The sequence below is a fragment of the Schistocerca piceifrons genome, chromosome 9 (genome assembly GCF_021461385.2).
Source record: "Schistocerca piceifrons isolate TAMUIC-IGC-003096 chromosome 9, iqSchPice1.1, whole genome shotgun sequence".
Lineage (NCBI taxonomy): Eukaryota > Metazoa > Arthropoda > Insecta > Orthoptera > Acrididae > Schistocerca > Schistocerca piceifrons.
The window spans coordinates 156,210,641-156,235,924 of NC_060146.1; the positions used below are offsets into that span (position 1 = coordinate 156,210,641).

At 45.3% G+C, this 25,284-nt stretch overlaps 1 protein-coding gene across 1 annotated transcript in view; it reads left to right on the plus strand.

The window, feature by feature from the left end:
* Positions 1-25,284, plus strand: part of LOC124716788 (1,5-anhydro-D-fructose reductase-like) — a 51,912-nt gene that overhangs the window by 10,991 nt on the left and 15,637 nt on the right. The window contains exons 3-4 of the mRNA XM_047243336.1: positions 12,316-12,516; positions 19,981-20,237. Of these exons, the coding sequence (XP_047099292.1) occupies positions 12,316-12,516; positions 19,981-20,237 (458 nt within the window). The remainder of the gene's footprint in view (positions 1-12,315; positions 12,517-19,980; positions 20,238-25,284) is intronic.

Sequence of the window (25,284 nt, forward strand, 5' to 3'; positions counted from 1 at the left end):
GAGGTCGGTCTGCCCTCGTTCACTTAGAGACAAGTGGTGGGCCCAACTACACTTGGTCCATCGGAACCCAACCAGGGGCCAGGACCGACACAAGGACTTGTTTGCAATCAATCAGTACATGAGAACTCAAATGCAAAAGGTTGGGAACGTGATAATCCAGAATGAAGTATGTATTAGCTGTCAAATTTACACACCATGTTGTACAGCGACAACAGGTGAGGAAATAGCGCTGCCTGAAATTATGTTTTTGGCCAGGGCAGGTAACCGTAACACTAACAGCCACAAGGCAGAAAATTCTGCTGGTACACTTGAATTTGAAATATGGTAATATAGTTAACTTCACCCAAAAAGAACACTTCCTGAATTTACGTCAGTGCCCAGGGCAGGTAACCAGAACACTAATGGCCACAAGGCAGAAAATTCCGCTGGTGCACTCGAATTATATTCAACCAATATAGTTAATTGCACCGCATGGTGGCTAAATTTCAACAATAGAAAGACGCGATGTTGCTCACAGGAAAACCTCCCCAACAGCGAACCACCGAAACGAACCACCACAACATGAATGAACGTGGCTTGGATAGTTGAAACCACTACTCAACTTTGACGTCCTGGGTCGGTGAACCACGAAGCTCGTAGCAATCGTGCAGCTCTACACACGCTCCGACACTGCGCAGGGACCGCCAGTGGACCCAGCCGACTGCACCGCACGGAGATAACTTCCCTGGTCCGCAGCAACCGACCGACTCCCCGCAAAATGCCGACAACATCTAAAATAGTCATCGGTGGAAATAACGCCAATTACAAATCGTTGGGGGAAGTGGCAACAAAACGACTATTCACGTTGGTGTGTAGAATATATGAGTCTGGCGACATACCATCTGACTTTCGGAAAAGCATCATCCACACAATTCCGAAGACGGCAAGAGCTGACAAGTGCGAGAATTATCGCACAATCAGCTTAACAGCTCACGCATCGAAGCTGCTTACAAGAATAATATACAGAAGAATAGAAAAGAAAATTGAGAATGCGCTAGGTGACGATCAGTTTGGCTTTAGGAAAAGTAAAGGGACGAGAGAGGCAATTCTGACGTTACGACTAATAATGGAAGCAAGGCTAAAGAAAAATCAAAACACTTTCATAGGATTTGTCGACCTGGAAAAAGCGTTCGACAATATAAAATGGTGCAAGCTGTTCGAGATTCTGAAAAAAGTAGGGGTAAGCTATAGGGAGAGACGGGTCATATACAATATGTACAACAACCAAGAGGGAATAATAAGATTGGACGATCAAGAACGAAGTGCTCGTATTAAGAAGGGTGTAAGACAAGGCTGTAGTCTTTCGCCCCTACTCTTCAATATGTACATTGAGGAAGCAATGATGGAAATAAAAGAAAGGTTCAGGAGTGGAATTAAAATACAAGGTGAAAGGATATCAATGATACGATTCGCTGATGACATTGCTATCCTGAGTGAAAGTGAAGAAGAATTAAATGATCTGCTGAACGGAATGAACAGTCTAATGAGTACACAGTATGGTTTGAGAGTAAATCAGAGAAAGACGAAGGTAATGAGAAGTAGTAGAAATAAGAACAGCGAGAAACTTAACATCAGGATTGATGGTCACGAAGTCAATGAAGTTAAGGAATTCTGCTACCTCGGCAGTAAAATAACCAATGACGGACGGAGCAAGGAGGACGTCAAAAGCAGACTCGCTATGGCAAAAAAGGCATTTCTGGCCAAGAGAAGTCTACTAATATCAAATACCGGTCTTAATTTGAGGAAGAAATTTCTGAGGATGTACTTCTGGAGTACAGCATTGTATGGTAGTGAAACATGGACTGTGGGAAAACCGGAACAGAAGAGAATCGAAGCGTTTGAAATGTGGTGCTATAGACGAATGTTGAAAATTAGGTGGACTGATAAGGTAAGGAATGAGAAGGTTCTACGCAGAACCGGAGAGAAAAGGAATATGTGGAAAACACTGGTAAGGAGAAGGGACAGGATGATTGGACATCTGCTAGACATGAGGGAATGACTTCCATGGTACTAGAGGGAGCTGTAAAGGGCAAAAACTGTAGAGGAAGACAGAGATTGGAATACGTCAAGCAAATAATTGAGGACGTAGGTTGCAAGTGCTACTCTGAGATGAAGAGGTTAGCACAGGAAAGGAATTCGTGGCGGGCCGCATCAAACCAGTCAGTAGACTGATGACAAAAAAAAAAGAAAACACACAACCTGACAAACACTTGCACGAAGACCTGAACGATACCCAACAGTAACTAAACACGCACGAAGACGAATCGGGAGTCGATGCACACACACACACACACACACACACACACACACACACACACATGAACACAGCCAAAACGCGTCGTCTGGTAGGACGACCGACCGACGATCCCGGCTCAAGTGATGCGTGGCGGCAACGGTCGTGCGAGCCATGTCGACGCAGACCTCACTGCTGCTCCAACCCGACTGCACTTGTGCCGCATTGCAACTCTCCAACTGGCAGGTCCAGACCGCGCTCCAGACGCGTTCCAACTGACTGGCAGTCCGAACTCGCGACCCGAACTCCCTTACGGTAGACAACGACTGGGAAGTAATAGCAGTAGAGGAAAGATACTACGAGAGTGGATATATCGATACGCGCTGCTAGCGCCGGTCACGGTCAGGCAAAGCAGCAAATCAGTGACAGTAGTGATTTAAATTAACGTAGTGAGGTGGAAGTACGTTAAAAACAGAGGGTGTAGAATACAAGATGGCGGGAACACGAGCCACACACGTCTGAACCTCCCTCCCCCTCAAACAAGAACCGGGAGTGATGTGCCGAAATACACTAACTAGCAGCTTCTAAAAAGGCACAAGGCAATGGCCGACGAAGGCCGCAAGTGAAACACTCGGTCGGACCCACCCCTACAGAGGAAACACGCCCACTGGTTACCCGACATCCCTGCACCGGGAAGAGACCGACCTAAGTCCGGCAAAACGACCAATTCACAGCCATTGCTAAGCCAGCAACGAAAATAGTGAGATACCCGCTGGGACTTCAACAACGCAGAGGAAACATGCCGCAGGCAACCTGGCAACCCTACAGACGGCTCAGCATTATTATTATAGCGATTGTTATTGTATGAATGATTTCACCTGGATATGCCATACTCCTTGACATCTCGATAGTCTTCCACATAATTGCGTATAGTCACATAGTAAACAAATGCAAGGTAATGGATTCTCGGAACAGGAATTGTGACGAGTTGAGAACATCAAAGAAGTTCGGCGGATGCTGAGGAAGCAGAGGCTGTTGCACTCTCGCTTCAAAAGGTGACGCACAAATGACAAGCGAAGGTTAGTAGAGATTCATGCGTCTGTGAAAAGATCTATGCGCTAAGCAAACAACAATTACCACCGTCACACCTTAGCAAAAGACCTGGCAGAGAACCCGAGGATATTCTGGTCGTATGTCAAATAGCTAATCGTGTCTAAGGCTTCCATTCAGACCCTTGTTGACTAGTCTGGTGTAAGTAGAAGGTACCACAACGAAAACCGAAATTTTAAATTTCATGTTCAAGAAATCGTTCACACAGAAGAATCGTACAAACATACCGTCATTTGAGTACCCCTTCATACCGCTGCGTGGGATTAGCCTTTTTTTTTATAAACCCTGTGTTACTCCTTATGTATAAAAACCTATGGTGTAGAAACATGGGCAATGACAGAAAGGGACTGGAGCAGACTGCAAGCAGGGGAAATGAAATTTCTCAGAGCAGTTAAGGGAAAAACAAGAATGGACAGAATAAGGAATGCAGAGATTAGAAAGGACCTTAAAAAAGAAAATATGAGGGGAGAAATTGAAAAAAAAGAGATAAAGATGGTATGGGCATGGTAAGAGAAAATTAGATGGAGGGGCAGGGGGCAGAGACTCCCCAAAATTATGGAAGAACTAAAGATGGGCGCAGCAGAATAGGAAAGCACTAAAAAGACAGTGGGTGCATTGGTTGAATAGAGGACAGTCTCTGTATGGATGACATAGTAATAAGCATACCTGGTGTAGAGGCACAACTGAAAGATTTGAAAGCAAATAATTCATTATGGCCGAATGGAAATAAGACAAGGACTTAAACAAGGAAGTTTTCTATCTCCTGCACTTTTTAAATGTTATGATGGTGGGAATGAATAGGGCAGTTAAAGATATAGTGAAAGAAAAAGACAAACAGATGATTTTTGCAGATGTAATATGGGGTGATAAAGAGGAAGATGTACAGTTACAACTGGATGCGTGGAAGGAAATAATGAAAAGGTATGGATTAAAGATAAATAAAGATAAGAGTGATTTGGAAGAGAGAAACGGACCAACGGAAATATTACCTTGAATGGAGAACCCCATAAAGTAGGGAGTGAAACATCTAGGGATGGAAGAATAACTAACGAAATTAGTAGGAGGTTACAGAAGGGAGGCAATTTCTACCAAACAATAAAACAGCTTATTTGGAATAAGGAAGTTTCAGAGAAAGCAGCAGAATAGGAAAGCACTAAAAAGACAGTGGGTGCATTGGTTGAATAGAGGTGTGTGTAGTGCTGGAATGGAAACAGGCAATGGGATAAGATAATGACTATCAAAGTTTGAGGGCTGGACGGTTACAGGAACTTAGCATATGCTGTAGGGAGAGTTGCCACCTGGGTAATTCAGAAAAGTTTGTGTTGGTGGGAAGGATCCAGATGGCACAGGCTCTGAAGCAGTCATTGAAATGAAGAATGTCGTATTGGGCAGCGTGCTTAGCAACTGGGTGATATAATTGTTTCTTGGCCACTGTTTGTCGATGGGCATTCATGCACACAGACAGCATGTAGGTTGTCATGCCGATGTAGATTGCAGTACAGTGGTTGCAGCTTACCTTGTAGATCGCATGACTAGTTTCACAGGTTGCGCTGCCTCTGATGGGATAGGTAATGCTTGTGACCAAACTGGAGTAGTTGGTAGTGTAAGATCTTGCATCTATGTCTGTTAGATGGATATTGTATAGGTTCAGTGAACACCAGAATACCATGTGGAAGGGTTGCGAAGGATAGTGGGTGCGACAGTCCTCCTTTCAGGGTATGACGTAGTTGAGACCCTGGTGGACAATGCTATTCAACTGCTCCAGTCCTGGGTGGTACTGAGCAGAATGCTACTCCTTGGTCCAATGGTGGGACTTTGGGTGCTGGTGGGTGATTGGAGAGATAAGGCACAGGAGATCAGGTTGAGAGGATAATTATGGTCTCTACAGGCTCAGTCACACCCTTGGTATATTTCGAGAAGGACTGCTTGTTATAAGGATGTGATGGCCATGGGTGGCTGGGTTGGGCTATGTAATGTGTGGCACCTATCAAAGTGGATGTATTGCTTGTGGTTGGTGGGTTTGATGTGGACAGAAGTATTGATGTATCTATCTCTGAGGTGGAGGTCAACATCGAGAAAGGTGGCTTGTTGATTTGAGGAGAACCAGGTGAAGTGAGTTCAGGATTCTGTGTGTTTAGGAAGGATTCCTCTTAAAGGCCCATGAATAGGTTCACATAGGATGATTCCATATCGTTGCCCATAGCTGTACCCTGGATTTGTTTGTGGGCCTTCAAAGAGGAATTAATTGTGGGTGAGGATAGAGTTTCTCATGGTGACTAGGAAGGAGGTTGTAGGTCTGGAATCTTTCAGGCGTTGGGAACGTAATGTTTAATTGCAGCAAGGCCTCAGGCATTGCGGAAATTATTATAAAGGAAGGTGGGAAGGAGTCATCAATAGTGATGAGCAGAGCACCATGTGGTAATGGAACAGGAACTGTGGAGAGTCAGTGGAGAAAAAATGGTATCTTCTATATAGGAGGGCAAGGCTAAAGGTGTTGATGTACAAGAGGAGAGATTGTCTCAGTGGGGGCACAGTAACCAGGCACAATGGAACAACTTGGGTGGTTGGGTTTATGCACTAGAAGGTAGGAGTATGGGAGATAATAGGGGTGAGGAGAGAGGTGGGCTTTGGGGAGGTTCTGGAATGGGCCTAACGATTTGAGGAGAGACTGGAGAATCTGCTGGATTTTTGCAATTGGGCCACTGTGGCACGGTTTGTAGGTGGATGAATCTCACAGCTGATAGTGTCCTTCTGCCAAGTAATCCTTGTGGTACAAAACAACAGTGGTGAAGCCTTTGTCATCAGTTAGGATTGTAAGGTTGGGATCAGTTTTCACATTGGTGGATTGTGATTCTCTTTGTGGATGTAAGGTTAGCTTGCATCTTGAACTTTGGGAGATAATAACTCCCATGTTCAAATATCTTTTATCAGTCGCATATCCTTAACAATCGCGGTAGCTTACACAAATGATATTCTGTACCATCGTTACAGCCTTAAGGTCAGTTAGCAAAAACGTCCTTCCAGCATGTCTTTGAAACTGAAGGCGTCATTTCACAAGATGTAAGTGTGCTTTCCTCAATGTGACTAGCAAACAGCAGTCACATTTACCTCTGAGTCTAGTACCCATCTAATCATTGCAGCCTAGGCGTTACACGCTAAACTAGCCCACTAGCCCATAATACAGGGTGGAGTCTCTAAAATAGGAGTGGATGCGTCGCCCACAATTGTGGCATCCAGTGGAGCCAGGTGCTGCATTCATCCTGCACCGCACCACTCTGAAGACCCCCTGTTGCCTGCATTGCAGTCCCATGGCACACCCACACACAGTGGTGAGCTTCCACCTCCGGCAACCTTCTGCCTGCAACTGTCTCTCAAAGAACCCACTTCAGTATCTCTTCCACCACTTTGCTGCACGAACCAAAAATTCTCTCATTGCTCATCCTCCACCCTACTTTGTTACAGTAATATTTTACATACCCACATGGCTTTAGGATAGTAAAAAAAATATAGTATTCGTTCTCTTTACCGAAAGTAAATAATTTCAGTTTCATTAACTGACTAGCTGTCAGCCATAGCTCCGCTTATGATGAGTGATGGTAAGTTAGGTGCTGGACATGCAACATTGCCAACTGCTCTCACATGTCCTGTGTTCTAGTAAGCATAGCCCCAGTGCACCATATGGCGGCATGCACATCACCGCTACTGAGCAGTGTATGCAGGGAGGCGTGGCCAGCAGTGCGGCGCATCTATGCATCGTGCAACTGAAGAAACTGTACATCATATTTTCTAAAGTAGTCTATGCTCTTCTTCAAGCTTCAAGTTATCTCCATACCAAATTTCATCGAAATCGGCTAAACAGTTTTTTTTGTGAAAAAATAACAGACATATTTATTTTTGCCTTTAATTATATTAGTATGGAAGCATGGATTAAATATATTAAGGATTACGTGGGCATTGTATTCATTATGTTGAATAGTATTACGTAAAACAGATCCTTCCTCCAGTGGACTGTGCCAAAAACTCCATGGTGGCTGCCACTGTCGTACCATATGGAGACCACACACAGCATGCTTCCTTCCACCTCTGACAACCTTCTGCCTGCTTCAGTCCCACAAAGGACCCTGTCTCGTGCTTCTTCCACCAGTCTGTTGCCCTCACCAAGAAACGCTCTCATTGGTCGCCGATCGCCCTGCTCTCTTACGTTAATACTTCAAAACATTGCGAAGTTCAAAACAATACAAAAAAGTATTAGTTGTCCTCTTTACCTAAAATGAATAATTACGGTGCTACTTAGCAACAATACCTAATTGTTTTCATAATATCAAAAAGGTCTCTGTTCGAATTTGCGAATGACAGGCTTCTTGTTTGGCTGTAGTGACACTCATGGCACTACTTTGTTGTGCGCTATGTCAAAGACTCGAAACTGCCCAAGTTTCCACCCTTCAACAATACTGCGCTTTTTTTATAATTTTTTTGAAAACATAGATAAAATGTAGAAATAAATATCGGAAACAGTGTACTGCAGAAATAGCACTGACGTAACATGATCTACATGTAGTATTCCAATGTTAATTAAAATAAAATGTAAACGGCACGACGTATAATACACCCTGAAGGTATCAAATACAGATATGCACATTTCGACAAGGAGGCAGTATCGCACACAGAAGTTATAAAAGGACCCACTGCTGGCGGGATTATCACCTGTACTCAGGTGATTCATGTGAAAAGGTCTCCGACGTGATTGTAGCCACTCGACAGGATTTAACAGACTTTGAAAGCGGAATTGTAATTGGAGCTAAACACATAAGACATCCCATTTCGTAAATGTTTAGGAAATTCAATATTCCGAAATCGACAGTGTCAGGAGTGTGCCGGGAATGCCAAATTTCAGGCATTACCTCTCACCACTGACATCGTAGTGTCCGGCGCATTCGCTAAACGACCGAGAGCAGCGGCGTCTGCGTAGACTTGCCAGTGTTAACGGACAAGCAACACTGCGTGAAATGACCTCGGAAATGGATATGGGACGCTTGACGAACGTATCCGTTACGACAACGGGGCAAAATCAGGCGTTAAACGGCTATGGCTGCAGACGACCAGCTCGAATGTCTAGGCTAACAGCACGAAGTCGCTTGCAGCGCATCTCCTGTGCTCCTCACCATATCGGCTGGACCCTAGAAGGCTGGAACATCGTGCTCTGGTCAGACGAGTCTCGATTTCAGTTGGTAAGAGCTGATGGTGGGGTTAGAGTCTGGCGCAGACCCCACAAAGCCCTGGAGCCAAGTTGTCAATAAGGCACTGAGCAAGCTGGTGGCGACACCACAATGGTCTGGGTTTTATTTACATTGGAACTGACTGCATCCTCTGATCCAACTGAAGCGATCGTTGACTGGAAATGGTTGTGTTCGGCTACTTGGAGACGACTTGCAGCTACGATGGAATTTTTATGGATGACAATGCGCCGTGTCTCCCGGCCACAATTGTTCGCGATTGGTTTGAAGAACACTCTGGACAGTTTGAGTGAATAATTTGGCCCCTCATCGAGCATTTATGGGACTGAACCGTGATTTATTTTCAAAGAATATTCTTAACAATTTATCTTATTTACTAGCGATTCATCAAGAACGTTAACACATTCAATCACACTATGTAAGAATGGAAGTAGTTGCCAGGGAGTAACTGATGAAATCATAAGCAAATTCCTTTTTAACAAATGGTAATTTATTCACTTTAATGGTGAGCAGATTTAAAATTATAATCAGAAAGCACCTTGCAAATATCAAGTTACATTTTATTCAGAGGCAGAAAGAAACAAATTTTTGCCTGTATGGGGTTTCGGGCTGAGAACCTTGCCGCTCCCTTTTGACACGGCCGTAGTTACTACCGCTCACAACAACCTCTGAAAGACTGCATTGATGCAAATCTGCAACACACCAGATTACTTTAAACTAAGAGTTTTAACAATTCACACAACCACACAAACTATGCACCCCGTGGGAGGGATGGAAATGGTACAAAACACTAAAATTAAAATATTAACTTTCCCACCGAAGGTGCAACTTGATTTTAACTTCTGAGCAAGCCTTACGGTGAAAGGATGGCAACTTTATATACAAAAATGACAATTTAAATAAAAGCCCATGAAATGCAATCTTATATAAAATTATACAAGGTTGGCCAAACAAGTTAACATGCTCTAGAGTACACAGATACCGCCTCTCAAGATGATAGGTAAGATTAAAACATATTTCAGGAATTAGGCCGTTACACTCCAAGCAATAAATTCGTTAACACACCAAATCCGACAAACATGACAGAGGCAGCTACTAACGTACGGCAGATTGATAGGCAGATTACCGAACAACCCGAACCGCAGGTTGCTCTAACCGGCCCCTACTCCACAAGGGAAAAACGGACCACCTTCCCACAGGAGGGTTAACGGAGAAGAATGATGGGACGACCCCAAAACACCAAGAAAACAAATAGAATTTAACAAGTAAATGAAACATCACCAATCACTTAACTTCTAATAAACTGCGATTTCTGGAGAAGACCTGGCGCAGCACCCCCAAATCGCTCTCCCGAACCGTCAACTGCCAGCCGCTTCAACGGACGCAGGAAGACGCGCCGATCTCCCATCTCACGGCGTCGCAGCTCGCACCGGCCAGACCGATGTCGTGGGTTGACTCCTGTTGCTCTCGTGTCGACCGTGAAGCCACTACCCCTCGCTATACGGCGCGTCCCACTGGACTCACATGCGCCGACGCTCAAGACGGACAAGTCATCTTGTGCCTCAGTGCGCGACCGACCGACCGATCTATCCAACCGCCTTGACCATTGCCTGAGCAAACTCGAGCAGACTGGCGGCCTAACGCGCAGACTCAGATGCAGGAACTAAGCCCCGGCCGGGCGACCACTCGCAGAGTTCTCTTACTGGAGGAGTGGAAAGACACTCATTTTGTCGGCCTTAAAGGTTGATCCGAACTAAAGACATACTAGCACTCCGGACGACAGACAGACACTAACTGTCTCACAAATGCGGACGAGAGGGAGACTAGCAAGCTGGGAACGAGAGACTGACCTAGACTGCCCCAGACTGACCGACTGGCGAGCTGATAGCGCCACTTAAATGCACGAGAACAGGCAACCTTTCCCCTTTCCCACCAGAGGGAGACACCAAAGCTGCGATTGCCACAGCGGCGCCACCGCCAGGAACGGAGGGCGACTGCTTCATACTACGCGCTGCGGCGCGCCCTTCAAAACAGCAATTTTTACCACGGCTCAGGGACAATGTTCGCGCAAAAATCCTGCACCGGCCGCAATTTCGCATCTATGGACAGTTACAGAGGTAGCGTGCGTGCCTCAGAATTTGTGCAAGGGACTTCAAAGGACTTTTTGAGCCCTTACCACGTCGAGTTCCTGCACCACGCCGGGCAAAAAAAGGTCCGACACGCTATGAGGATGTACCCCATGACTTTTGTCCCCTCAGCGCATGCCAGCGTACAGAGAGCATAAAGGAAATGTTATCCTGACAAAAGAGTGGGTCAGTAAGTGTTAGCTTGGACAGAGCTGAAAAGAAACAGCTCAATGTATCGAAATCTTTTCTTAAGAATCATTTCGCAGCCAACCTACCCAGCAACATCCTTACAAGGTTTTCTTACTGTTTCGTACCATGCTGTATAGTCAAAGAAACTGGTACACCTGCCTAATATCGTGAAGGGCCACCACAAAACGCAGAATTATAACAACACGACGGGGCATGGATTAGACTAATGTCTTAGGTAGTGCTAGAGGGAACTGGATCCACGAATTCTGCAGGGCTATACGTAAATCCGTAAGAGTACGACGGCTTGGAGATCTCTTCTGAACAGCAGGTTGAAGGCATCTCAAAAATGCACAATAATGTTCATGTTGGGGAGTTTGGTGGCCAGCGGAAGTGTTTAAACTCAGAAGAGTGTTCCTGGAGACACTCTGTAGCAATTCTAGACGTGTGGGTGCCACATTGCCCTGCTGGAATTGCCCAACTTCGTCGGACTGAACAATGGACATGAATGGATGCAGGCGATCACCTGTCAGGGCCACCTGTCAGAGTCGCATCTAGAAGTAGCAGGGTCTCATATCACTCCAACTGCATACGCCCCACACCGAGCCTCCACCAGCTTGAACAGTCCCCCACTGAGATGCAATGTCCATGGATTTATAAGGTTGTCTCCATACCCGTACACGTCCGTCTGCTCGATACAATTCGAAACAAGACTCGTCCGACTCGGTAACACGTTTCCAGTCATCAACAGTCCAATGTCATTATTGATGTGTCCAGACGGGGGCGTAAAGCTTTGTGTCGTGCAGTCATCAAGGGTACACGAGTGGGCCTTCAGCTCCGAAAGCCCATATCGATGATCTTTTGTTGAAGGGCTCGCATGGTGTTGATGTCCCAGCATTTAAACGTGCAGCAGTTTAAGGAAGGGTTGCACTTCTGCCACGTCGAGCGATTCTCTTCAGTCGTTGTCCGTCCTGTTCTTGCAGTATCTTTTTCCGGCCACGGCGATGTCGGAGATTTGACGTTTTACCGGATCCCTGATATTCATGTTACACTCGTGAAATGGCCGTACGGGGAAATCTCCACTTCATCACCGCCTCGGAGATGCTGTGTGCCATCGCTCGGTCACCGACTATAGCACCACGTTCAAACTCATTTAAATGTTGATAACCTGCCATTGTAGCAGCAGTGACCGATCTAAGAACTGCTGCAGACACTTGTCTTTTACAGGCGTTGCCGACCATAGCGCCGTCCCCTGCCTGTTTACATATCACTGTATTTGAAAACACATTCCTATACCAGTTCCTTTGGTGCTCCAGCGTAGAAGATAATCCCTTTGTAACTGATCTTGTTTATCGGGGATACTGAGCTGGTAATCTTTTTTTTTCAGCTGCCATTGATCGGTATGCGGCATTCTGGGGTGGAGAAGTACCTCAAGAAGTCCCTGTCCGGCCTCCAGGTGGACTACGTGGACCTGTACCTGGTGCATAACCCCATCGGCTTCCAGGACGTGGACGATGGAGGCTACCCCAAGGACAAAGACGGGCAGGTGCTGCTAGACATGACCACAGATCACATCAGTATATGGAAGGTATTGTGCTTATTGCAAATAAGGGCGCAATACGTAGTCACGCACACGCCGGCCCCAGATCGAATCCGCCCGACGGATTAACGACGAGGGCCGGTGTGCCGGCCACCCTGGATGTGGTTTTTCGGCGGTTTTCCACATCCCGCTAGGTGAATACCGGGCTGGTCCCCACGTTCCGCCCCAGTTGCACGCGTCGCAGACATTTGAAACACGTCCGCACTATTTCACGATGTACACTACACGCAGACAGTTGGGGTACACTGATTCCGTCCTGGGGGGTACGGGGTAGCGGCAGGAAGGGCATCCGGCCACCCCTGACACTAACACTGCCAAATCCGTTGTAACCAGGCCGACGCTGCGATCGCTACGGGACTATGGCGTGAGCGAAAGAAAGAAAGCGAAAGAAAGACGTAGTCACGCACAGAAAGCAAGAGCACTGAATCTCTGACGCTCAAAACCAGTTTTTTTTTTTTTTTTTGCAACAAAGTTAGCAGCATTGAGTTCACGGATAAGCTGTGCATTCTACACGCACACACGATCTTCTTAGTTCAAGTGTTCAAATGTGTGTGAGTTCTTAAGGGACCGAACTGCAGAGGTCATTGGTCCTTAGACTTACACACTACTTAAACCAACTTAAACTAACCTGTACTACGAACAACACACACACCCATGTCCGAGGCAGGACTAGAACCTCCTGCGGGAGGGGCCGCACAGTCAGTGACATGGCGCCCCTAATCGCAGTTCTTCTCAGTCGGCTGAGTGTCTTGCTGAAATGAGTGTCTCTTCTCTGGCTTCAGTCAGTTGTGAGGTGAAGAGTATTACTCGGTTTCTCCTTCGAAACTGCGTTTCTCCCTCCAATGGAAACACGCCCTTTCACATTTTGAACGAAATCAGTGGGAGTGGCTGACGAGTCGTACTAATGCGTTAAAGTGGCATCGTGAGTTTAAACCTGGTGGAATGAATCTTCATGATGAACGTAAGAGAGGGTTTCATTCAAACATGACCGATGAGACGGTGAACAAGGCTGAAGAAATGATCGTCGGAGACCATCGATTGGACTAGATGAAAACAATGTTTCCAGATGTATCCAGATTTCATCTCATGGAATTATTATTGAAACGTTTGGTTTCCATTAACTGTTTGCAAAGTGGGTATCAAAAGAACTCACAAACACAAAGTCAAAAGAACAGCATCTTCACCTAAATTTCTTGAACGCTTTCAACTGCAAGATGAACCACTGATTGACTCTGCTGTGACTGTAACAAAACGTGGGTGGCTGCTGCACTCGGACACTGAAAAACAATCAGTACAGCGGCGACATCTCTCCGCAACAACAGTGAAAATTTCAGAACCGTCTTTTCGGCCCAAAAACTCATGGCCTCTATCTTTGAGATCGTAAATGGAGTCTCCTCATTCCGTATTGGTCCTATCAGTTAATGCTGTGCAGTGCTATGAGACCTCTAAGGGCGATATAGAGAACAAGGAGGGTTAATCTGAACGAAGCGAATGGCACTTTGTTGCATGACAGTGTGCGTCTCCACGCAGCCAAAGCCACAAAACACCTCTTGCATTTATTCAGTTGTGATATCATTAATCACCCTGCTCATAGACCTTATTCGGTCCTTCAGAGTTTCATCTATTCGCCTCTCTGAAATTGTCTATAAGTGAATAAAGGTTTTCTGTCGACGATTGAGATCCATAATCCTGTCAAAAAATGACCGAATGAGAATAAGGGAGTCTTTTCTTGCTAAGGTATCAGAAAACTAACCCCTTGGCTAACCAAGTGTGCTGAGAACGAAGGCGACAGCTCGAACAATAGTGTTTGTTGTACGTCTGTGAGTCTGTAAATTTTCCATAGACATATTCCTTTTCCGATTTTAAAACAACTGGGTACTGAATTGCGAAGATATGAATTGTTCAATGGTGTCCACTGCAGTTAGTGGTCGTATCTGTGCCAGAGCTAATACTTCATTTGTAGTGTCATCGTTTCCATAATGATATGCAGGGTGTCCGAAAAGTCTTTCCCTGATTACATAGATTGATAACTCAGGCTAGAAGTAAGATACAGATATGGAACTTGTGCCGAATTGTTTATAACTATCAAAGTTTTTTTCTGTTTTTGGTTCGCAGTACGTAAGTAGAGGATGAGGTGCAGTGCCCAAGAAGCCATGTTAACCAATTAGGAGAAGGCACAGTGTGTCCTGTGGTACCATGAGCCACGATCACCAACCACAGTGCAGAGACACTTCCAGACAACATTTGGAAGGAATCCACCTGATGTCAAGAGCATTAAAGTCTGGTATGAGAGGTTCAAGAACACAGGATCGGTTGCTGATCTTCCGAGGTCTGGTCGACCAAGAACCTCAGCAGACAGGGTGGAAGCTGTAAGGTAGTCTTTTCTGCGAAGTCCGAAGAAATCGGTGTGCAGGGCCTCACGTGAATTACAGATACCAAAAAGCTCTCTCCATGACATTTTACACAAACGTTTATTGTTTCGTGCATACAAAGCGCAAATCGTTCAGGCCTTGAATGAGATTTTCACTCTGCAGCGGAGTGTGCGCTGAATTGAGCTACCGAAGCACGACTCACGCCCGGTACTCACAGCTTTACTTCTGCCAGTACCTCGTCTCCTACCTTCCAAACTTTACAGAAGCTCTCCTGCGAACCTTGCAGAACTAGCACTCCTGAAAGAAAGGATATTGCGGAGACATGGCTTATCCACAGCCTGGGGGATGTTTCCGAAAGGCAAAGGTCCTGAGATCGAGTCTCGGTCGGGCACACAGTTTTAATCTGCCAGGAAGTTTCGTTCAGGCCTTGTTGCCCAATGACAGTACACGTCGATATGAATTTGCGGTCGAAATGCTATCACGTATTGAGAACGATGATGGTTATCTCAGACGAATTGCCTTTTCCGACGAAGCGGCCTTTTTTGTGGTGAATCGCCATAATGTGCGCCCTTGGGGTTCACAATCCCCTGGCGAGGTCATGGAGTGCACCAGAGGCAGTCCAAAGGTGAATGTTTGGTGCGGGCTATTGCACGATCGAATTATCGGGCCAGTCTTCTTCGCTGAGGCTACCATCACATCTGCAGTGCATCTGGACATGTTGCAACTGTATGCTGTTCCTCAGCTGCTTCAGTATCACCCCGATGTCTTGTTTCAGCAACACGGTGCACCGCCTCATTGGGGTTTGGACGTCCGTGCCTATCTCGATATGACCTTTCCTGGGCGATGGATTGGTCGTGATGGGCCAACGGTTTTGTCTCCACACTATCCTGACATAACCCCATTAGACTTCTTTTTATGGGGTTATTTCAAGGACGAGGTCCACCGACCACGTGTACCAGATCTTGAAACCTTGCGGCAACGGATAACCACAGTCGTTGAATCGATCCCTCCAGTGATGTTGGCTAATGTGTGGACGGATATTGAATATCGCCTAGATGTGCTACGTGCTACCAAGGGTGCTCATGTGGAAGTTTACTGATGTGTGAAAAAAACTTTGATAGTTTCTAACCGGCCGGTGTGGCCGTGCGGTTCTAACCGCTTCAGTTTGGAACCGCGTGTCCGCTACGGTCGCAGATTCGAATCCTGCCTCGGGCATGGATGTGTGTGATGTCCTTAGGTTAGTTAGGTTTAAGTGGTTCTAAGTTCTAGGGGACTGATTACCTCAGAAGTTAAGTCCCATAGTGCTCAGAGCCATTTGAACCATTTTTTTGATAGTTTGTAAACAATTAGATACCAGTTTCATATTTGTATCTTACTTATAGCCTGAGTTATCAATTTATGTAATCAGGGAAAGACTTTTCGGACACCCTATACAATAAACGATGTTCTACTTGACTGGAATCTGAGGGCTGTGTTGACCAACCTGCGTATAGTGAGTTTTCTGCACTCTCAAAAGGCTAGATCGGTGTCACTGTCGCAGAAAGATTTTCCAGTAGTTAAACTGCTTTAAAAAACGATGAGAATTGACATGTTGAAAAGGGTGTTAGAGTAGGCAATCCACTTGGAGATTGGACAGCAACGTAGACACAGCTGAGAGAATAATTCGTGATGCTCGTCATGCCAAAATTGACAATACTGTGCACTGGTTTCACATTAGCCACCAAACTCTTAAGCTATCAGAAAGTTTTTTCTCGTTATGTACCACTTCAGCTGATAGACAAACGCAAACACGAGCATTTGGAAGTGTCGAAATCACATTTAAGGTGTTTTCAAGATAAAAGAGAACACTTTCTTAGTCACATAGTAAATGTTGACGAGGTGGGCTCCATTAGCACGAACCACAGAGAAATTGGCAGAGCATGTAGTGGGAACATCGTCTACAGAAAAGAAAGCCCAAAAATTTGCAGGAAAGCAGGCGATCACAGTATTTTTGAATATGAAAGCCCTGCAGGTGATTCACTACTCTCTAATGATGAAGCAATGAACGGTGACAGTAACTGTGAACTATTGTGAAATCTCTAACTGAAAGTGTGAGTGATGAGCTCGTAGAAGGCAGCCTCGAAATGTGTGATTTTGCTTCACGGCTGTGACCGCCTTCATATTGATGGTAAAACAATCCACAGCACTCTAAATTTCGATCTACTGGAGCAGCCACTGTACAGCCCTATCGCAGCTCCAAGTGATGTTCACTTTTTTAGTCTGACAAAGAAGGACGAGAATGAATCCAAGTTTTTGTTGGAGAATAAGCCTGCTGAGGTGGTGCAGGAGTTGATGTGGACAATGGCACAGAGCTTCTTGAAGGGCGGAATTAGGATACTTGTCAAGAAATGGACCAAGTGCATAGAGGTTGAAGGGCATTGGGTAGAATAATGATGTTATTCGCAGTGTTGTTTTACCTACAAGAAGTTCCTTTCAGACAACTGCGTTTGTCTGTTACTGTGGCAAGCACTGTGTAGTTCAGGTGAAGTTGTAATGATTTAATACCATCGATTCCTGAAATATGGTTCCGCAGGACGGAGCGGATTAGGTTGTGGAAAGGGGCCAAGGTCAATTATAGTTAGTTATACAAGAACATAGAACTTTATTCCTCAAACCAATGCATAGTTTTCTCTTTAAAACAACAAAGATCAATTCATGGCTGAGGGCCCAAGTAACTTCTCCAAATTAAGTTTAAATAATTTTTTCTAAAACACTAGGATTTAGAGTAACGGCTGAAGGCCTTACTTAAATAAAATTGTAATGTCTTCTGGGCTAAAGGCCGAAATAATAGATCAGCTAAGGAAATCCTTTAAAAGCCAAGCATTTAAAAATTTTGCCTAAAGGCCATATTAAGGAAAATTGAAATTAATTCTTCGGCTGAAAGCGCAATAAAAAATTTTTTAAAAAAAGAGAGGCTTTAAAGAAATGCTTTTACACAGTACAACAGAAAAACATTTTAAGAAAACTTGAAGCATCTTGTCGACTGAAGGCCCAAACAATTACTGAAGAATAATTAGAGATCACCTTAAGATAAACATTTACAGAACACGGCTGAAGGCCTTTTCAAGTATTCAAGATAATTACAGAGAAACCATACAGACAAGAATTTACATATTAAAGCCACAGATTCTGTAACAAACGTGGCTGAAGGCCTAAATACAGAGCAACAAGAATTTTAAATAAAATACGGCTGAAGGCCTAATCTTAAAAGAGTTGTCATGAAATTCGGCTGAAGGCCATATAATAAACATAAAACAGACAATATTAATACACGGCTGAAGGCCTGGCACAGTACCTGCGACGAAATAAAAGGGCATGATATGAAGATGGCATCTGTTGTTTCGGACTTGTCCGGAAAAACAGATGACATCTTCATATCGTTAAGGCTAACCGGCTGATGACCTTCTTCAGTGCGGATGCACACCTTTTGCCTGAACTCTTACGGGACTCGCTGGATTCTCTGCGGCGAGTAATGCGTATAAAGGCAGGGGCGCCACGAAAGTAGTGTGTGGACTATAAGTTTAGAATGTGGGTCTCACGGGGAGCGGGCCGGTGATAAATCCCTGCAGTCGCACTATCCTCTGTGTCCGCGGTGGCTCAGATGGATAGAGCGTCTGCCATGTAAGAGGGAGATCCCGGGTTCGAGTCCCTGTTGATGTATATCAAAGACTGTCAGCAGCTAATGGTATTGATTTAATTGTAATTTCAAATAAAACGACAATCAGAAACAACAAACAGTGGCGCTGATAAGTGTTCCAACGATCGGCCTGGGTAGAAAACTAATCACCATTTAGGTGAGACAGGCAGTCAACCGTAACACTAAACAATCGGGTTGCAACACGACCTAAGAATGACTAAAGAACCAACCAACAACCTAATCAATTCCCTCTGTCGCAACCGACCAATTGCCTGTTTCAGTACGCAGACAGCATTCATCTGCTCAGTGGAAAAATGGTTCAAATGGCTCTGAGCACTATGCGACTTAACTTCTGAGGTCATCAGTCGCCTAGAACATAGAACTAATTAAACCTAACTAACCTAAGGACGTCACACACATCCATACCCAAGGTAGGATTCGAATCTGCGAGCGTAGCGGTCGCTCGGTTCCAGACTGTAGCGCCTAGAACCGCACGGCTACTCAGTGGAAATCACAGACGCTACACACAGCTCAACGTAAACACACTTGCACTAGAACTCGAACAATAGCAAAAGCAATCACTGTGGAACAACAACGACTAATCAGTTCGGCACACAGAGAGTTTCCACAAGCGGTCGGCGACCAAATACACGTCGTTCGATGAGACGACCGACCGATCGACCAACCCAGGTCGTTGCCACTGAAGTTAGGTGTGTCGGCGACGGTCCTGCGTGTCTTGGTTGTCCGAAGCTGACTGCAGCTCCAGCCCGACTCAACTCGAAGTCACAACTCTGAGACACGGCGACCCGGGCACACTGGTCTGGCCCCATCCACGCAGAGGTAACTCTTGCCCATTGGGACCCACGTCCGGCACGATGACCAAGTGACGAGGCCCAGAAACTGTCAAAAGACCAAATACACATCGCCTGATGAGACGACCAACCGAACGACCAACCAACGGTCGTCCAGCTCCAATCTCCTTCCGACGGACAGTTCATTTGTGTGGCCAGCGGTCGGCAAGTACTGGCTGTCAGCGCCTCAGTGGCGCTCCGTCCCCGACTGAACTCCCAACTGAACTCCAGACACACGACGACCCGGAAATACTCGCGGTCTCTTCAGAGACAATACGACGGTGCACATATCGATAAGCGCTGCTGCTGCCACTCACGGGCACGCAAACCAGCAACTCAGTGACGCCAGTAAATCGAATTAAAAGAACAACGAGGCGACAGAACCACAAAAACAAGATGACGACGAATAAACGGCATAACCGCGAGCCGCGCACGGCTCAGTTCCCTCTTTGTTTGCACCAAATTCCAGTCCGTTCTTGACGTGTCAGCAATGCGCAGCAGTGTTGTCAGTGTAAGACTGTGATCGAACTACTTGTGGGCTCGCTTTGTGCAGGCGATGGAGGCTCAGGTGGACGCGGGACGCGCGCGATCCATAGGGCTGTCCAACTTCAACGCGCGCCAGATCAAGCGGGTGTGGCAATCGGCGCGCATCAAACCCGCCAACCTGCAGGTGGAGATGCACGCCTACTTCCAGCAGCGTGAGCTCAGGGCCTTCTGCCGGGCGCTGGACATCACCGTCTGCGCCTGGGGTCCGCTGGGCACGCCTCAGATCTACTCCTTCGTCGAGAAGCAGGGCGGCGATGTCAGCAAGTACGTACATCCTGATCTCTCGTTAACTGTGAACTTACACACAGAGCAGGCAGACGTCATGTAAAGGTACAAGGGCACGAGTCGCTCATCGACTTGTAGACCTTATGCAGAGCACCTGATTGGAATGGGTCCCTGATGTCCAACATTTAAACACGCGGTAGCCTGACTCACAAGTACACCATCGATAGCGGAGGCTGTGTGATATACGTTCATCAAACACTTGTGACCATCCAGTATGACAAGTTTGAATATTTGCAAAACATTGTCTCCGCAATACTGGGCATCCACCAGTGATGCTGTTGATCCCAAAAACACAAATTCTCATGTGGTCTTGGCTGGACTATGAGCTGTGCGTCATCATGTGACGTCTGCATTATTCAATGTGTAACACACTGCTCAGGTATCATGTCCGTGCTAATGACATATGCTGTATCAAGCCATAACACTTGGAGCCTGTTCGTGGCAATTTTCAATTTGAAGAAACCTTCCTGTGACTTTTGGCGGCTCGGTAAAATGGTCATGACATTGCTATGAGAACTCATTGTGGAGCGATTAATACATTGAAGACCCATTATAACATTAGCCTACCATGACATAAGCTAATGTTACCCTCTGAAAGCACTCCGTCTTCAGGCCACGAGTGGCCTACCGGGACCATCCGACCGACGTGTCATCCTCGGTGGAGGATGCGGATAGGAGGGGCGTGGGGTCAGCACACTGCTCTCCCAGTCGTTATGATGGTATTCTTGATCGAAGCTGCTGCTATTCGGTCGAGTAGCTCCTCAATTGGCATCACGAGGCTGAGTGCAGCCCGAAAAATGGCAACAGCGCATGGCGGCCTGGATGGTCACCCATCCAAGCGCCGACCACACCCGACAGCCCTAACTTCGGTGATCTCACGGGAACCGGTGTAACCACTGCGGCAAGGCCGTTGCCGTACCCTCTGAAAGGATTTTGGAATTTTGAGCGTGTGTTTGTCTAATGGATAAGGGTATTGGACTGTAATTTTGAATGTATTGCAATTAATAGAAAAAACTAAACAGGCTTTAATTTTTGGGGTTAATGAAAGTAGTAAAATTCATATACGAATGAAAAATGGAACGGTCGCCAGCCCAATTAGGCACATTAATTTGAAAATATATGTTTAAGAAAATTGAATATTTGTTGTTTAAGTGACTTTCATTAAGATTTCCCTTTGAATAGGACTTAGGATACAAACTGACACAGGGCACTCTGAGCTGTATGTAGCAGCAGTCACCAATAACGCACGTAACAGTAATAATAGAAAGCAAAATTGTACGAAACTCACACTAATAAGAGCTACACTCAAGATTGTTGCTTGGATCAGTACTGAAATGTTCCTGCAAGAAGTGCAGAACTGAAATTGGCCAGGAGAGGTTTCTGACAAATAAAGATAAATAATATCATAAATACACTGTTAGTATGGCTCTGCTTATATTTGTTTCTCTTAGTAGCAATTACATTCCAATTATCTTTCTAATATGAGAAGAATATGGTGGGGACCCATAAACTGATATTGTATCAGTAGTCAAATTAATTCAACTAAAGTTCATGCTTAGCTTCACTTGGAATAACTTATGTTTTTTTCTTTTCAAGGCAATTTGTTCAACACTGAGCTCAATTAACCTAAAAAAATCATTCATAATAGTAATCAAGGCTAAATTATATTTTAAATAAGTTTAATTTATATGCCTTTTTCATCACCTGTGAAGCAGGTATTTTAGACAGTTACACAGTCTGGCACAAAATTTTTGCAAAACGATACTTTGCAATAAACTAAGAGTACTTTAGCAAATTTCTAACTAACTTCACTTTTGTGATTTTAACTTCAACTTTTGCTAATCGTTGCACATTTGACAAACATAAAAAATCACTAGTTCGTTTGAAACAGGATACTTGGAGGGGATCCTGCATGATCAGGATAAAAGTTAGGTTTCTAAACACAGGTTTATAGCACTTGGAATATTATTAAAATCACACACACAAATTAACTGGTCCATGCTCTGATACATATCTGTATGCATGAAGTTGGTGGAGCAGTGGCGAAGTTGTGGTGGCAAGCGACGTGGCGGCTAACTGTACTCACGGCTCTTGATGTTTGAATGCTCTATAAAATTTCTTCTTGGCGACGGATTTTTAATGTGTTAGAGCCATTCCTAATTGCCGAGAGTGCCATGCAACAGGTAAATCCACATCCGAGGCAAAATTTCTTGCGAAGCGTCTTCCAATTGCCTCCCTTGGCACCGTCCATGTGTACCGTGCAATGGCTAGCCACTGACTGCGTACCGTTCACAACAAGGAGCCGCCCAGTTCGACCGCCAAAACCACCTTTACATCGCGCCAGGCCACTTCCGTCATGGAGGCACTTCCCTACATCTTTTACATTTTACAGTACAAGTGCCCTAAGCAAGAACCGTCTTCCAATACACATTGTTTAACTTATAAACTTGCACATCTTATAAAATTTCATTGTTTTAAACGATCATTAATCTCATTTCACACACACACACACACACACACACATATATATATATATATATATATATATATATATATATATATATATATATATATATATATATAAAATTTTCTGTCACAAATCAATGACCATAACTAACAAAGAATAAGCACTTCATAATTACAGACACAAAGTTACATAATATAAACCTACTTCTAATCAATATAAGTGTTACAACATGAGATGCTAAAAGCATATATCATCCTATGATTCGTATCAGAGACGTACTCATTCTTGGCTGTGCAGCACGAATCAACACTCACCTTAGAATGGAATGAGGTGGACCTGTTGTTGGTTGGAGGGTTAGTACAGCCCTCTCTGCATCCCAAGTAGGCTCAACTTAGACAACTGCCCATGAGATTCCAGTGTCTGCATGAAAAATATTCTTTACTGCGTTCTTTTTGGCTAGAGGTAAGAATTCGTGGACTGTTTCTCTACCAGAAACATCTTAGCTGCCAATCGGTTCTTAAGTACTCTGTGTGCTACTAAATGAACAGCTTTCTCGCAAATCAAAGAAGCGTCATAAAAATAATGGCACAAAAATACGTTTTAGCTCACTGAAACGCCAATTGTGGATCAGATAACAAGGTATGGACCAAGCCATTTCAAGTGATCTGACAAAATAATTGAAATTGATCCCTACAGATGAACTACTGGAAATGAAAGTCACTACATAAATTGTAGCACTCGATCTTCAGGGCACGAGTGGCCTACCGGGACCATCCGACCGCCGTGTCATCCTCCAAGGAGGATGCGGATAGGAGGGGCGTGGGGTCAGCACACCGCTCTCCCGGTCGTTATGATGGTATTCTTGACCGAAGCCGCTACTGTTCGGTCGACTAGCTGTTCAATTGGCTTCACGAGGCTGAGTGCACCTCGAAAAATGGCAACAGCGCATGGCGGCTGGATGGTCACCCATCCAAGTGCCGGCCACGGCCAACAACGCTTAATTTAGGTAACCTCACGCGAACCGGCGTATCCACTGCGGCAAGGCCGTTGCCCAAGTCACTACATAAATATTTTCATGAATGTTTCTCAGAAGATAATAAGATCCCATCTGTATGATAATAGAGTCACATCTGTTATCAGCTTGGAACCTAACTGAGGACTTTCGCAAAACCTGGTATATTGTCTGTCCATAGTCGATTTTCTACAACAAATTTTACTATGCATCTACATTTGATACTTCACGGTAGATTAATACTGTGCGTCAGACTGGTTGTTGAACATGGCCTCTTGCCTTTCACTGGAGCATGCTCCACCAACTGTGCTAATACCCCCACTGCTCTCCTACGTTGCAAACTTGACGGACGTCCTCCTGCATACCTCAGACTACTGCCACTGGTGGAAGGTAGGTGAGAGTAGCTGGCGGAAGTGCACCTATGAGGGCAGATCGCGTTTTACTCTGCCAGGATGTGTAAATAAGCACATACTGCTACAGAGTGAAAATTCATTTTGCAAACAATCCTCTAGAGCAGAGATACCCAAGAATCCAGCAACCAAACACTGCTCTTGCGCGTGTACAATAACCCTCTTGCCTGGATGCACTCTTCTCCCACCACCATACCACGCCATACTAACAGAGCGTGACGAGGGAGAAAACTGGGAAACTACAGATGTGCTGTATTTAAACAGTGACGCAGTCGCGCTGCTTACGACTTGATTTCGTATTTCTCAACAACATACGGAGACTTGATAAAAGTCATAGGATAGCGATACGCACATAAACATATGGCGGTAATATCGCGTAAAGGTATAAAACGACAGTGCATAGCGGAGCTGCCGTTTGTACTCGGATAATCCGTGTGAAAAGCTTTCCGACGGGATTATGGTCGTACCACGGGATTAATAGACTCTGAACGCGGAATGGTAGTTCGAGCTAGACGTGATCCACTGTGTGAAGAGTGTGCCGAGAATACCAAATTTCAAGTATTACACTACTGGCCATTAAAATTGCTACACCAAGAAGAAATGCAGATGATAAACGGGTATTCATTGGACAAATATATTATACTAGAACTGACACGTGATTACATTTTCACGCAATTTGGGTCCATAGATCCTGAGAAATCAGTAACCAGAACAACCACCTCTGGCCGTAATAACGGCCTTGATACGCCTGGACATTGAGTCAAAAAGAGCTTGGATGGCGTGTACAGGCCCATGCAGCTTCAACACGATACCACAGTTCATCAAGAGTAGTGACTGGCGTATTGTTACGAGCCAGTTGCTCGGCCACCATTGACCAGACGTTTTCAGTTGTGAGAGATCTGGAGAATTTTCTGGCCAGGGCAGCAGTCGAACATTTTCTGTACCCAGAAAGGCCCGTGCAGGACCTGCAACGTGCGGTCGTACATTATCCTGCTGAAATGTAGGGTTTCGCAGGGATCGAATGAAGGGTAGAGCCACGGGTCGTAACACATCTGAAATGTAACGTCCACTGTTCAAAGTGCCGTCAATGCGAACAAGAGGTGACCGACACGTGTAACCAATGGCACCCCATACCAT